Genomic DNA, 15,293 nt, shown 5'->3' with positions numbered 1-15,293 from the left:
CCACCGCTAAGCTCCGCCCCCAGCCATTCCTCCTCCGGTCAGCTCCTCCTATGGGCGCATGACGCTGCATGTAACCGGTGTACCCTATATTTAGCGTTGGGTACGCTGTCCGTGCGCTGGTATGCTTTTGCCGGCTTATGCGCCCTTTTTGCGCTGCGCTGAGCGCACAAAAATGCGACATGGTGCGTTTGGCGCACATCGGCGTAGCGCAAAAAGGCGCATGCGCCGGCAAAAACATACCAGCGCACGGCCAGCGTACCCAACGCTAAATATAGGGTATGCCGGTCACATGCAGCATCATGCACCCATAGGAGGAGCTGACCGGAGGAGGCGTGGTCAGGGGCGGAGCTTAGCGGCAGCACGGCGCTGCGCCTCCTAACGCTAGTGTGAAACTTGCCTTAGATGGCATGACTATCGACTCTTGTATAACACGATCATATTAATCATCTTTCCTCATACCCCCCAATAATCACCAAAATCATTATCTAAGTACAGGTCTTTTCAATGAGAATAGCAGGATACACTAGAGTCTCAGTTCATGTAACTCTATTGCACTGTCTTCTCTCTAGAGAACAGCATTGTTTTGAAGTCCCTGAGAAATTCCTCAGAAGTAGACAGAGAACGCCTGAAGTACTTTGTTGACAATGGAGAGTGGCATCCATTGGAGTTAACCATGGAAGAAAAAACAAAGGATGGCCGCTCAATGATCTTATTCACGGTATTTAGATTGTGTATTCTTACTTATTACTACCCGTGTGTCTAACTAGGTTTCCTTGTTTCAGTAGAAAAGCTACAACTTACTGTTTCCTACAAAATAAGATTTTTCTGATAAACACCTTTAGTCCACTCTAAAGAAATGCATAAGGGTTGCAGGGCCCATAATTTGGAAGGGTACCTGATTTTACCACGACCATCTGCAGCAGCAAGAACAGAATATGAAAGTTAATGTCTATATTACTCTTAAATTTTTATGTATGGCCTTTCTTAAGGCACATACATAAAGCCATATCTCCCAACCATCCTAGGTCCAGCGGGACATTCCCAAATTTAGGGAACTGTCTTGCTGTACAGAGAGGTTGGAAAAATGCCCTGAATTTAACTGTATCTGTGTGCTCGGAACACAGAAACAGTTGAAAATAACGGTACAATAAAAAGACAAATAAGGCAAAGTAACCCAATGGAGGACCACAGAAAGCAACAATGTACAAACGATAAGTTGTTAATTAAATACGGTAATATATCCCAGTGCCTATAGGTTATATCCCTATGAAATATATTATGCCAGCATGTTGTATGATATTAAAGGCAACACTTACATCAAGTGATGAAGAAAACTGGATAATTGGTGGGTGGCCCAGATGCCCCAATGCACGTTTCCCCCCTTGATTTGTCACCTGAGCTCAGAAAAAGACCGATTTTTTTTTTCTGCCGCAAAACCAAGAGAGTTGGCAGGAAAAACACTATGGAAAATACTCGCCTTTTTGACACCTTTTCGTTGTGTTTTTGATGCATTTTTTTCAAAATTCATTAGAATAGGAGAAAAACGCTGCAAGACATTAATAGAATTGACATATTGCAGATTTAAAAAAAAAAAACAAAATGCAAGAGAAAAAAAAAACTAGTCTGTGCAAGAGACTTTTAAAATCTCATTCCCTTTGCTGGTACTGTAAAATGCAGCATTTTGTGGCAGAAAAAAACACTGCAATAATACAGTGTCTGAACAAGTCCTTAGACTGTCACAATGATATCAATGACTTATTCTCAGCCTTCTCCACTAGAAAATCAGCTTTCCCATGTGAGGTGTTCTACAATTGAAGGCGGCTGATGAACAGTTCTGGTCACATGCTCCTCCATCAGCTGCCAGCAGCATTCACCGTCCTTGGCTTTTTACCTATTTTGTTGCATTACAACCTGTTTAAATATTTCTGTAATCAGATTTGTGTGTGATGCATGAGCACTAAATAATCTAAGTTGGAATAGTGAAGTGAGAAAAATATAGGCATAAATTAAATTTATGAGGTCAAATAACTAAAAATTGGCATGTGCATATGTATTCATCCGTTTTTGCGATAAAGCCCCTAAAAATTCCCATTGCAAGCAATAACCTTCATAAGTCCACCTGTGTGCAATCTAAGTGTCACATGATCTGTCAGTACAGTATATACACACCTTTCCTGAAGGGCCACAGAGCCTTCAACACCATTAAGTAAAAGGAACCACTAACCAAAAACCACCATGAAAACTAAGGAGATCTCCAAACAAGTCAGGGTTGGGTTATAAAAAATTAACCCAATCTGATAATCCCCCGGACCACAATCAAATCCAATATCATCATATGGAAAGACATGGTACCACAACAAACCTATCAAGAGAGCCCCACCCACCAAAACTCTAAACCCGGGCAAGGAGTGCATTAATCAGAGAGGCAGCACAGAGACCAAACCATTAAGGAGCTGCTGAGTACCCAAGCAGAAAATGGAGTATCTGTCCATAAGGCCATAATAAGCCTTACACTCCATAGAGGTGGCCTTTATAGAAGAGTGGGCAGAAAAAAAGCCTTTACTTACACATAAAAATTGTAAAGCTCATATTGAGTTTGCCAAAAGACATGTGGGAGACTCCCCAAATGTATAGAGGAAGATGCTATGGTCAGATGAGACCAAAATTGAACTTTTTTGCCATCAAGGTAAACGTTATGTCTGGTATCAAACCAACACAGCTCATCACCCCAAGAACACCATCCCCATAGTGAAACATGGTGGTGGCAGCATCTTGCTGTGGGGATGTTTTTCGGTAGCAGGGTCAGGGAAAATGGTCCGAGTTGAGGGGAAGATGGATGGTGCGAAATACAGGGATATTCTTGATTAAAACCTGTTTCAGTCTGTCAGTGATTTGAGAGGGGACAGAGGTTCACCTTCCAACACGACAATGACCAAAATCATACTACTAAAGCAACACTCAAGTGATTTAAGGGGAAACGTGTAAATGTTTTAGAGTGGCCTAGTCAAAACCTAGACCGTAATCCAACTGAGAATCTGTGGTCAGACTTGAAGATTGCTGTTCACCAAAGGAAACCATCTAACTTGAAGGAGCTGAAGCAGTTTTGCCTTGAGGAATGGAGAAAATTCCCAGTGGCAAGATGTGGAAAGCACATAGAGACGTATCCAAAGCGACTTGCAGCTGTAATTGCTGCAAAAGGAGACTACTAAGTAATGACTTTAACCCCTTACCTACAATTGACGTAATATTCCGTCCATGTAACCATGGACCTAATTACCATGGACGGAATATTACGTCATCGCGATCAGCGGCGCCCACGTGGTGAGCGCCGCTGATCGCGGCCGAGTGTCAGCTAATTATCATAGCTGACACCCGGCAGAATGTGTCAGGGGCGGTCACGGACCGCCCCCGACACGTTAACCCTTGTACATCGCGATCAAACACGATCGCGGTGTACCGGGGGTTAAAGGGAAGCATCGGCAGGGAGGGGGCTCCCTCCTTGCTTCCCTGAGCCCCCACGGCAGCGCAATATGCAGCGCTGCTGCGGGGGACTCCTTTCCTGCAGGTCCCCGGATCCAATATGGCGACGGGGACCTCCGGGGGCATGCAGGAAGCTGGCTTCCTCAGTGCCTGCAAAGATCAGGCATGAGGAAGCCTGTGCAGTGCCTGTGACAGATCGCTGATCTGTCACAGGACAGTGATGTCCCCCCTGGGACATTGTAATAAAGTAAAAAAAAAGTGTAGAAATAATTTAAAAAAAATCGCCAAATAAATTAAAAAAAAAAAATTCCCCAATAAATTCATTTTTTGGAAATAAGAAAAAAAAAACCCAATAAAAGTACACATATTTGGTATCGCCACGTCCGTAACGACCCGCCCTATAAAACTGTCCCAATAGTTAACCCCTTAAGTGAACCCCTTAAAAAATAAAAATAAAAAACGAAGCAAAAAATAATGATTTATTATCATACCGCCGAACAAAAAGTGCAATAACGCACGATCAAAAAGATGCATATAAATATCCATGGTACCGCTGAAAACGTCATCTTGTCCCGCAAAAAATGAGCCAATATACAGCATCATCAGCGAAAAAATAAAAAAGTTTTAGCTCGCAGAATAAAGTGATGCAAAAATAATTATTTTTTATATAAAATTGTTTTCATTGCATAAAAGCGCCAAAACATAAAAAAAGACCTAAGTGAGGTATCGCTGTAACCGTACTGACCCGAAGAATAAAACCGCCTTATAAATTTTACCGCACCCGGAACGGCGTAAACGCACCACCCAAAAGAAATTCATGAAACGCTGGTTTTTGTAAATTCTGCATCCCAAAAAACGAAATAAAAAGCGATCAAAAAATGTCACATGCCCGAACATGATACCAATAAAAGCGTCAACTCGTCCCGCAAAAAATAAGACCTCACATGACTCGGTGGGTCAAAATATGGAAAAATTATAGCTCTCAATATGTGGTGATGCAAAAACTATTTTTACAATAAAAAGCGTCTTTTAGCGTGCGACAGCTGCCAAACATAAAAACCGCCATAAATAGTAAATCAAACCCCCCGTTATCACCCCCTTAGTTAGGGAAAAATAATAAAATTTAAAAAATGTATTTATTTCCATTTTCCCGTTAGGGCTAGGGTTAGGGCTAGGGTTAGGGTTAGGGCTAGGGTTAGGGTTAGAATTGGGGGTTTCCACTATTTGCGCACATCAGGTGCTCTCCAAACGCAACATGGCGTCTGATCTCAATTCCAGCCAATTCTGCGTTGAAAAAGTCAAATGGTGCTCCTTCCCTTCCAAGCTCTGCCATGCACCCAAACAGTGTTTTACCCCCTCATATGGGGTATCAGCCTACTCAGGACAATTTGCAAAACAACTTTTGGGGTCCTATTTCTCCTGTTGCCCTTAGGAAAATAAAAATTTTGGGGCAAAAATATAATTTTTGTGGAAAAAAATGTTTTTGTTATTTTCACGCCTGGGCGTTATAAACTTCTGTGAAGCACTTGGGGATTCAAAGTTCTCACCACACATCTAGATAAGTTCCTTGGGGGGTCTAGTTTCCAAAATGGGGTCATTTGTGGGGGGTTTCCACTGTTTTGGTACATCAAGGGCTTTCCAAACGTGACATGGTGTCCGATCTCAATTCCAGCCAAAAAAGTCAAATGGCGCTGCTTGCCTTCCGAGCTCTGCCATGTGCCCAAATAGTCATTTACACCCACATATGGGGTATCAGCGTACTCAGGACAAATTGCACAATAACTTTTAGGGACCTGTTACCCTTGGAAAAATAAAAATTGGGGGTGAAAAGATCATTTTTGTGGAAAAAATATGATTTTTTAATTGTACAACTGTACGTTATAAACTTCTGTGAAGCCCTTGTGGGTTCAAAGTTCTCACCACATATCTAGATAAGTTCCTTAGGGGGTCTAGTTTCAAAAATGTGGTCACTTGTGGGGGGTTTCCACTGTTTAGGTACATCAGGGGCTCTCCAAACGCGACATGGCGTCCGATCAGAATTCCAGCCAATTTTGCATTGAAAAAGTCAAACGGCGCTCCTTCCATTCTGAGCTCTGCCATGCGCCGAAACAGTGGTTCCCCCCCACATATCAGGTATCAGCGTGCTCAGGACAAATTGCACAATAATTTTTGCTGTCCAATTTGTCCTGTTACACTTGGTAAAATAAAAAAAATTGAACCTGAAGTAATTTTTTTTGTGAAAAAAAGTTAAATGTTAATTTTTTTTAAATATTCAAAAAATTCCTGTGACGCACCTGAAGGGTTAATAAACTCCTTGAATGTGGTTTTAAGCACCTTAAGGGGTGCAGTTTTTAGAATGGTGTCACTTTTGGGTATTTTCTATCATATAGACCCCTCAAAGTGGCTTCAAATGTGATGTGGTCCGTAAAAATAAAATGGTGTTGCAAAAATGAGAGATCGCTGGTCAACTTTTAACCCTTATATCTTACTAACAAATAAAAATTTTGGTTCCAAAATTGTGCTGATGTAAAGTAAACATGTGGCAAATGTTACTTATTAACTTTTTTGTGTGCCATATCTCTGTGATTTAAGGGCATAAAAATTCAAAGTTGGAAAATTGCGGAATTTTCAAAATTTTCGCCAAATTTCCGTTTTTCTCACAAATAAACGCTAGTTATATGAATGAAATTTTACCACTAACATGAAGTACAATATGTCACGAGAAAATAATGTCAGAATCACCGGGATCCATGGAAGCGTTTCAGAGTTATTACTTCATAAAGGGACAGTGGTCAGAATTGTAAAAATTGGCCCGGTAGTTAACGTGCAAACCACCCTTGGTAGTGAAGGGGTTAAGGGTGAAATGTTATGCACAATTAAGTTTTCAGTTCTTTTGTCCTATTTGTTGTTCGCTTCACAAGAAAAAGAAAACCAAATGTTCACAGTTGTAGACATGCTCTTTACATGAACTGATGCAAACCCTCAAAAAAACCTGTGAAAGTGGGGGGTGGTGAATACTTTCGCAAGCCACTGTATATGGACAAAGTGCTGCTCAGTGTGTGAAGATGACTGCACTAACAAGAGAAAGTGGCCAAACTGTACTTGAGAATCAGTCAGTGAGCTCTTTCTGACAGTCTAAGTTTGTAACTCTTTTATACCTGTCTTTTTCTGAATTCATATCAGCTGATTTATTACCATTGACTACATTAAAGAGAATCTGTCAGGTCCGATAACGCTATTTACCTTCAGATATAGGATTAATCAGGTTTATAGCATTATGAAGGTCCTAGCCGCCGGCTTTCAGTCACGCAGGCATGCCCATAGCAATTACAGTCATGGTTCACAGCACTGTCAGCTCTAAGCACACCCTGGTACTGATTGATAGCCAACTTTACACTGATGTAGTACTGATAAATTGCAGAATCAGCTGTCAGTCAGTGCCAGGGCTTTCTTACAGCAACCGCTCTCTATGAGCAGTGACTGTTACCTGCACACCAACATAATTGAAAGCCGGTGTCTGCTGGGAGAAATAAAGTTCAGTTTCTCCCAGGTGTCGCATAAAGGTACTGTCACACTTAGCGATGTACCAGCGATCCCGACCAGCGATATGACGCGGTCAGGATCGCTGGTACATCGCTAAGTGGTCGCTAGTGAGCTGCCACACAGGCAGATCTCACTAGCGACATCGCTGGGGACGGGGATCGCTACTTACCTGTCACACTAGGCGATCCTGCGTCCTCCCGCCCGGCTCCACGCGTCGCTCGTCCTCACAGCAGGAAGCGCCACAGGAAGCTGACGACGAGAAACAGTCCTGAACGTTCTCGCGCGATCAGCGATAATCAGCGGGGGAGCGGGTCATAGGTAAGTATCAGACACAGAGATATCGCTAGCAATATCGCTATAACGTCACTAGTTATAGCGATATTGCTAGCGATATCTCTTAGTGTGACATGCCCTTTAGTTAAGCTGCCAGGCACATTCATAACGCTATTAACCTGCTGATTAGCCTTAGCTCTGAAGTTAAAAGCATTAACAGACATGACATGTTCCCATCTGTGCTTACCCCACAAAACTGTTATAAAACATTTAAAAAAAATAGCATTTTGTTTGTGCACCATGTGACATTGAGCAAAAATGTTGTAATTATTTTGGTTTTCCTGCTAGTTTCTGGCAGCTCCATGAAAAAAAAATGAAGCTGGGGAGGATCCGGGACAAGGTGTGACTGTAACCCGTCAAATTCATGTAAAGTGTAGTTGTTTCTTATGCCAGAAATGTTACTCCAGTTTTTAACTGGAGTAACATTTCTGGCGAGGCGCCCATCATTGATAAGATGCACTGGATTTATTAATGATGTCCACTACTTTAGCATTGATGACCAATCTTTAATGATATCTATACAAAGAGAGTTTTTCCAGCGAGCGTTGGAGGAACGGTAGTAGACGATTTTGCAAAAAACTTCTTAATTTTTAATGAATGAAAAACGTTACATATTGTGACAAAAATTGTGAAGATAATAATACCAAAGAATTTGTGTTTGCAATAATTTTCAGGAAGAAACTGAGTATTATCTGACAGAATTGCAGGGGTGTCAATACTTTTGGCCACAACTGTAATGTCACTGGTGGTAATAACAGTGTTGTTAGCATTGTGGTTTGTATTCATAATCAGTATTGTAGTATTCGGTCAGTATGTGGTGGTAATTTGTGGTTAGGTCACAGGGTGTGGCAGTATTTCTCCTTGTATGTGGTATTATTTGGTCCCTATATGCTGGTAATATGTCATATTATTTGGTCACTATGTGGTGGTAATATGTGGTCTGGTGAAGGTGTGGCAATAGTTTTCCTTGTAAGTAGTATTATTCGGTAACTATGTGGTCTGGTCTTGGTGTGGTGGTATTTCTCCCCTGTATGTGGTGGCATTGGTCTTGGTATAGGGGATTGTGTTGTGTATGGCGGACATTTGTTCTCTCTGATATTAATTAGGGGGAGATTCTTTATTTCCATTAGAGATTAAATACTTTGTACACAGCTGCAGAGAGATGCACTTACAGGGTTTTCCTGTGGAAAAAATTAATCACCTCTCCATAGGATAAGTGATAACGTATTGATTGGTGGGGGTCTGACTGCTGGGACCCATTCAGCAAAATGTAGAACTTTTTATCCACATTAGACTGGAGTGACATGTCTTACTTGACCACTGATTCATTCATTCCCTCCGTGACTGCACTTGTTTTTTTCTAGAAGCCCCAAAGAGAATGGCGCTGCGGTCAGATATCCCACCTGCCGCTCCATTTTAAAATGGGGATAAGTGTCCTATCAACGATAAAACTTCGCCATTCTTCCAATCGGTGCAGTTTCTAATGGTCGGACCTAAGCGATCACCTATCCTGTGGAGCCCATGGATCGGTGATAACTTGTTTCAACCAAAGAACCCCATTAATGTAAAGTACCGTAATTATAGATCCCAGTTATGGGGGCGCACAGTAGATGTGCAGGATTGCCTGTGTTTTACAGCTGATGCTTCTCTATAATGGGGATAACCACTGACAGATATTTGCATATAGCTGTAGGGTGGATCCCTGGAGTCCATTACACTGGTGGGCCCCAGACACCCCAGTCCGACCCTGGTGCCATATAATGCATTCAGGATGTAACTTCTTGTGACCTGACTACAAGTGACCTTGTATCCTTCTTTGGAATTTTGTATTAAAACTAAATGTTTTTTCAAGGAAGAAACAAATCTTGGAGGTAGACTGATCTGCTTCAGCTTAATGACTTGCAGATATGTGGAGTGAATTGTTTCCCTTGCAACATGGAATGGACATTCTATTTATTTTGAGACTGCAAGATGCCGGATAACAACTTGATAAAGGCATCCGCCGAAACGTGTAGTTTTTGGGGGAGGGTGTGAGGGGTGAATCTTTTGTCACAATATGTAACGTTTTTCATTCGTTAAATATTAAGAAGTTTTTTGCAAACACGTCTACTACTGTTCCTCCAACACTCACTGGCAAAACTCTCCTTGCTTGGATTCAGCCGTGTTTAGTGGACTGCACTACATCCGTGCTGGAGCATCTTAAATGGCCGTCACAGTGGTGAGCTGAAATTTAATAATTTTTTCCTAATCTTTAGGATAGGTCATCAATGTCTGATCGGTTGGGGTCTGACACCCTGGACCCCCCCACCCCGTCGTTCAGCTATTATTGGTGCCGTTGGCAGCGGTGGCTGCCGGACAGAAGTTCTCACTTGCTGAGCTGCTCCGTCTTCTTATAGTGGCCGAGGCTTGGTAGTACACATCTGCCTCCTATTCAAATCAATAGGAGGCAGATGTGTAGTACCCTGCGGCAGCCACTATCAGATGACAGTCAGCTCCACGATTGAGTACTTCTGGATGGCAGCTGCTGCCATGGATAACAGCTGATTGGTGGGAGTGCCAAGGGTTGGACCCCGACTGATCAGACATTGATGACCTTTCCTAAGGACTGGTCATCAATGCTAAAGCAGTGAACAACCTCTTGAAATAGCGTTTACCTCTTAATGAATTTGGTACATCTCAATCCTGCAAGCCCATTATTAAGATCGCCTTTCGAAACATCAGTGTTAATTGGGGCCATAGTGTTATAAAGTTGTACTAAGGGCAGAAACCCTTCTTTTTTCATTAACAGGCTCCATCAGTCTTTATGGGTCTCAGTGTTTGATAACAACAATAACTTTTGGTCTGTAGTGGTGTGATGACATGTTATGTGGCTGTGTCTTCCAATTGCCCCAGACCATAGTTCTGCTCCAATTATGCAGTAGCCACTGGATGACATATTCAAGGGACAGTTTAGAGATTTGAGCACTGGTTAGTATGGATTTAGACTTTTTATTTTTCTAATTCTTTAGGTGCTCATAGAGAGGGAATCTAGCCTTTATGTACTTGCCTTAATCTTACCATCATTGTCTCTGATGCTTCTGGACCTGTTAAGTCACTACGTTCCCAAATCATACAATGAAAAAATCAACTTCAAGATCACTTTGCTCTTGGGGATATCGGTCCTAATGCTCCTATTGAATGAATTCTTGCCTGCATCCTCTGATCATCCTCCTATTATTGGTAAGAAGAGAACTTATACTTTTTATATTTTTAGACAATGGTTTGTGTGTTCTCAAGCAAAGCTTTGGAGCTTTTGGATATATAAATTTGGGCCCTGATTCATCGTTCATCCTTTCCTTTTGTGTCTTTGTCTTGTGGTATTATTAACCAAATTGAATAGGACAGTAATGTGCCTTTATATATCAGAAGAAATCCTATGTAGAACAAGACTCAAACACAAAGGCTTGTAATACTCACTGTAGATCATTTAAACATTTATTAATTTGCATCCTTGAAGTTCAATTCACAATTTGCTTCATCATAAGTGCACCTTCTGAGGAAGTCAAATGCGAGGGTATTTTGGTGTCACTGCATGCTAATAATATTTGTTCCTTTGTTTGCTCTACAGCCTTGCTTTATATGCCTATCTTACATCTATGTCTTACACTGTTATGCTGTGTTGAGATGTGCTGGTCTTCACATCACTCCGAAATGGTGATTTACTTTGAATTTTCTCTTGTATTATGAGACAATACTATGTACGGCACAGTGAATTTAGTGAAACAGTGACCCAGGCAAGTTAAATAAAACGTCCTTTATTGTCCAAATACTGCATACAGGAAATTTCTCATCTCCGGATCCCAGCCAGGAATATGGACATAAAGCCCAGTGCTGCTGGCACTTGCACCCCCATAAGGTTCTTGGAAGCTATCGTGGTTGCCCACTGTGGTCTGTGTTAGCTTCATTCAGCCAGGCATACGTCCACAGCGCCTTCAGCTCTGCTACATGTGAAAATCCAAACAACACTGACACATGCAAACCTTATTTGCAGGCTTAAATGAAAACTGTGGCCATGGGCCACTTGTAGGACTCAGACTGTAGGGAGAGATCCATCCCACTCCCCTCCTATAGATCTCACCAAAAATAAAAGCCCAAGACAAGTTTTCCTAAACTGACTTGGACAGATAACTTTACCCAGCCCAGACTTACTTTTATTTTGCATAGTAACCACAGCTGTGGCTATGATTACAATACACTCCAGTGGTTCAGTATGCTTTGAAGCATATTCTGGAGATGCAGTAAAACCGCATTATCTTCCTAGTCTCATGCATATTAAATGCGGGAACGCAGCTTACTAGGCATGTGCACTAATTTACATAATGGTGAATCTTGTGATACAGCCAGAAGTACACAGGAAGTGGAGGAAAGCACAGAGATTTTAATAAGTAAATTATAGTTTAAAAAAAAATGGCGTGGATTCCCCATATATATGTTAACCAGCCAGAGTAAAGCAGACTACTGGGACTGGTATTTCAGGCTGGTAAGGATCCACTATCCATGAACCTTACCAGCTTGATAATACCAGGCCACAGCAGTCTGCTTACCTTGGATGGTTAGCAAAAATAGTGGGATCACCTCCAAAACAACAGCGTGGGGTCCCCTTATTTTTGTTAACCAGCCAAGGAAAAGGCAGACAGCTGCGGCCTGGTATTCTCAGACTGACTAGGCCCATGGATTTTGAGTCTCACCAGCCTAAAAATAGCAGCCCGCAGCTGCCCGAAAAAATTGGCACATCCAAAGTGCTTCGTTCCTGCACTTAATACGCATGTGACTGGAAAGATAATGCGGTTTTACCGCATCTAATGATAGTGAATGGGTAATTTAAGCAGCAGAGACTGAGCGTCTCTGCTACATAAATTGACATGCTGCAGTCTGGAAAGATGAATGGCATGTCTGTCTACACAAGGAAGCCAGAAGCATCCGTGCACGCATAGTGGGCATGGGATTTCTTGAAATCCCATCCATTATGCTGTAACATCTGGCTGCTGCGGGTTTGACGCTGCAGAGGTACTCAGCGTCCAACCCGATGCGTTTACTGCCCATGGGAACATACCCTTAGGGTGATGGACTGTGCTATTGTGTTCCTGCCCTTGAAGTCACCAAGCTCGTTATAATATGTTGTGAACAAGATTATGTATCTTTTACATGTATAAGGTAATGTATTGTGAGGGGTTGCCATGCTTAGCTACTTCTTCAGGTCTACACGGAACACTTTTGTGGTGAAACACCTGCTGGTTTATTGGAGTCAGCATACACAAGGCACGGTTCACAAACAAAACAGAACCTTTCTGGCTTAAGGGGAAAAAAACACCAAAACAAATAAAGGGTGACAGAGTCCTTTCCTCAGCAGGTCTCAATCTGCTGGCACCAGGCAATGTCTTCCGCTCCTCCTTGGAGCTACGTGGGAGTACTTCCTCTCCCAAGACATCACACCCAACGTCTCACATGTCCAGGTATTTAACCAGGACCATGTGATGATCACATGATTGTGACATCACCGCAGGTCCTACTAGTACACCTGCTGTTGTGGGCTGCAGGAAGAGATATGGTGAGCACTCTCCCGCCCACTCTGATTGCTCACATAAAACTAGCCCATGTATGCAGCTTACTTTAATCATCCCAACATTTAGTGTGCTGGAGGAAAAATATCCTGGTTTCATACCACTGATGCCAACATGCGCAGTGACACATATCTCCCCTCGTACACAGTGCCAGTAGCCCTGTCACAGTATAATGCATAAGTAAGATGTCTATTGTAAAGTATAGAGTAAGACAGGTTAGGCTTAGGACAAAAGACTCCGGGAAGCATTATAAGTAGAATATGTGTAATGTATGTAAATCAGATTTGAAAGGAGAAAGTTTATGGATTAATGTCATCCCCTGAGGAAGAAGTATAAACTTCGAAACGCGTTGGGAAATAAAAGTACAGTTCATAAAACCTGGAAGGATTGATTTGTCAAGCAGCGCACGTTTAATCCATAAACTTTCTCCTTTAAAATCTGATGATTCGTGGTCACGGTGTGGCCCTTTGGATGTGCAGCAGGCTGACTACCTACTTCTATGTGTCTGAATCTCCCCTATATAAGGTGAGTATAATGAATTGACTTTATATCAAGCTCTACTCAGGTAAGACCCTATTGCGCTCTTTCTTTTTCAGCTGTTTTACTAATGTATGTAAATGTAATACATAGTGTTTGATCGAGATCTGCCCAGCTACATACTGTAGGGACAGACATAGTTAAAGTTTGGGAGTGGCCTATAGTGGGAGGGGCAAGCCCTAGTAAAAGTGGACTACTATCCTGTCAGATAGAAAAGTACAGTAACTAACCAAGGTCAAGTTGCAGTGGGCAGTGAGCTATCATTCATGGCAGTGGGAAGCCTTACTGGAATCTCTTGCAAACATTCCTACAATGTCTGGAGCCTAGTGCTCGGTACAGGTACTACAGAGAGTGCTTCATCCTCTGTCATACAGAGGAGGTTGGACGTGGAACTGTGTTAAGCGAAGGTAACGGATCTTGGGTGCACTGCAGGACTGTATGGGAGATCTCTGGGGGTGACAGAACTAGTAAACGTTGGGATAGTCCAGGAGTAGCGGATAGTACAGTACGTTTCCAGCATTACTAAGGAAACAAGGAATAAGAAGTATTGTGCCAGAAACTGTTACAGTCTGATGAACTTGAACTGTCCAGTAAACATTTTCTTGTTACCATGAACGGAGTATTCCCTGAGTTATGTGCGCCGGCTCTTGAAGATGGAGGTCTGCGTCCTACAAGTGTGATGCATCCCACACTTCACAGCACATTGGGACTGGGACACAATTTTCCTGTAAGGTGCCAGGGTGTTATGGAGCAGCAGTTTGTCCACTGCTACCGCGCTTGGTCACTTTACATGAGACTGCTAATTAAGAGGAGATTCCAAACCCTGCAAACCATAGCAGTCAGTAAAGGGAATCCATCACCAGGCTTTTGCCACCTATCCTGAGAGCAGCATCATGTAAAGACAGACACTGATTCCAGCAATGTGTCATTCACGGAGCTGCTTGGTGCACATTAGATAAAATCACAGTTTTATCAGTAAGAGAGAAACTATCACTATAGGACTATCACTGCTGCTATGTTGTCCTCCATATTGATGTGCTAGATAGAACAACACCTCCACCACTGACTGGCAGCTTTCTGCCTATGCACAGTGTACATTCACAGAATACTATACCAAAAAAATCCTTTATTTGATATGCATTAATATGATTCATAAATCACAGAAAGAAAAAATACGATCAAATAAAGTCCAAAGACAAAAACCTATTTGAAAATATGAAAAATAATTTTATTAAACATACAGGAAACAGGAAAAATGCGAATTGTGTCAGAATGACCATAAGGGCACATAGGCTGAAAAATGGAGCATACTTTAGGGTGTTATAGACCAAGGGATTAGAGATAGCATCGACATTACTGGGCTGACATGATGGTAAGTATATTGCACCTATCCCACATTAAAGTAATAATACCAGACAGGGTACAAATGGATGTATACAATCACATAGCAAAAAGTCTTTTACCTGTCAGTATAGAAAGTGAAGGTCCACCCAAGGCATGCCCCCTCCCAACGCACGTGTCGGCAGATGGCCTTTCTCAAGGGATAATTTGATTCATGTTAAAACAGTACCAAGGAATCCAACAACATATAACTACACCAGAGGCTGAGTGATCAGTCCCAATTGGAACACTTAACACACCAAAAGAAAATCACGAAGTCTAGGGTTCACTTATATTTCCATTTTAGACCCCCTACCTAACTGCGGATGTTGGCACCTGAAAAAATGAAATGAAGCCCCCGCTCGCTCAACCAGGGGTGTCCCTAATAGGCCAAATCTATAACCAACGTTATTGTAACAG

General features: G+C 42.2%; 1 protein-coding gene across 2 annotated transcripts in view; it reads left to right on the top strand.

Annotated features, from left to right (window-relative positions):
* The window catches only part of LOC141099923 (5-hydroxytryptamine receptor 3A-like), a 111,333-nt gene that overhangs the window by 71,405 nt on the left and 24,635 nt on the right, over positions 1-15,293 (top strand). For both annotated transcript variants that reach the window (XM_073588037.1, XM_073588036.1), the window contains exons 6-7: positions 570-718; positions 10,365-10,575. In XM_073588037.1, coding sequence (XP_073444138.1) covers positions 570-718; positions 10,365-10,575 — 360 coding nt within the window. The remainder of the gene's footprint in view (positions 1-569; positions 719-10,364; positions 10,576-15,293) is intronic.

This window comes from Dendrobates tinctorius, unplaced genomic scaffold, assembly GCF_039654945.1.
Source record: "Dendrobates tinctorius isolate UK_male_01 unplaced genomic scaffold, ASM3965494v1 ptg000103l, whole genome shotgun sequence".
Taxonomy (NCBI): Eukaryota; Metazoa; Chordata; class Amphibia; order Anura; family Dendrobatidae; genus Dendrobates; species Dendrobates tinctorius.
The sequence above is the reverse complement of the archived record's forward strand: the minus strand, read 5'-3'. Positions and strand labels throughout refer to the sequence as shown.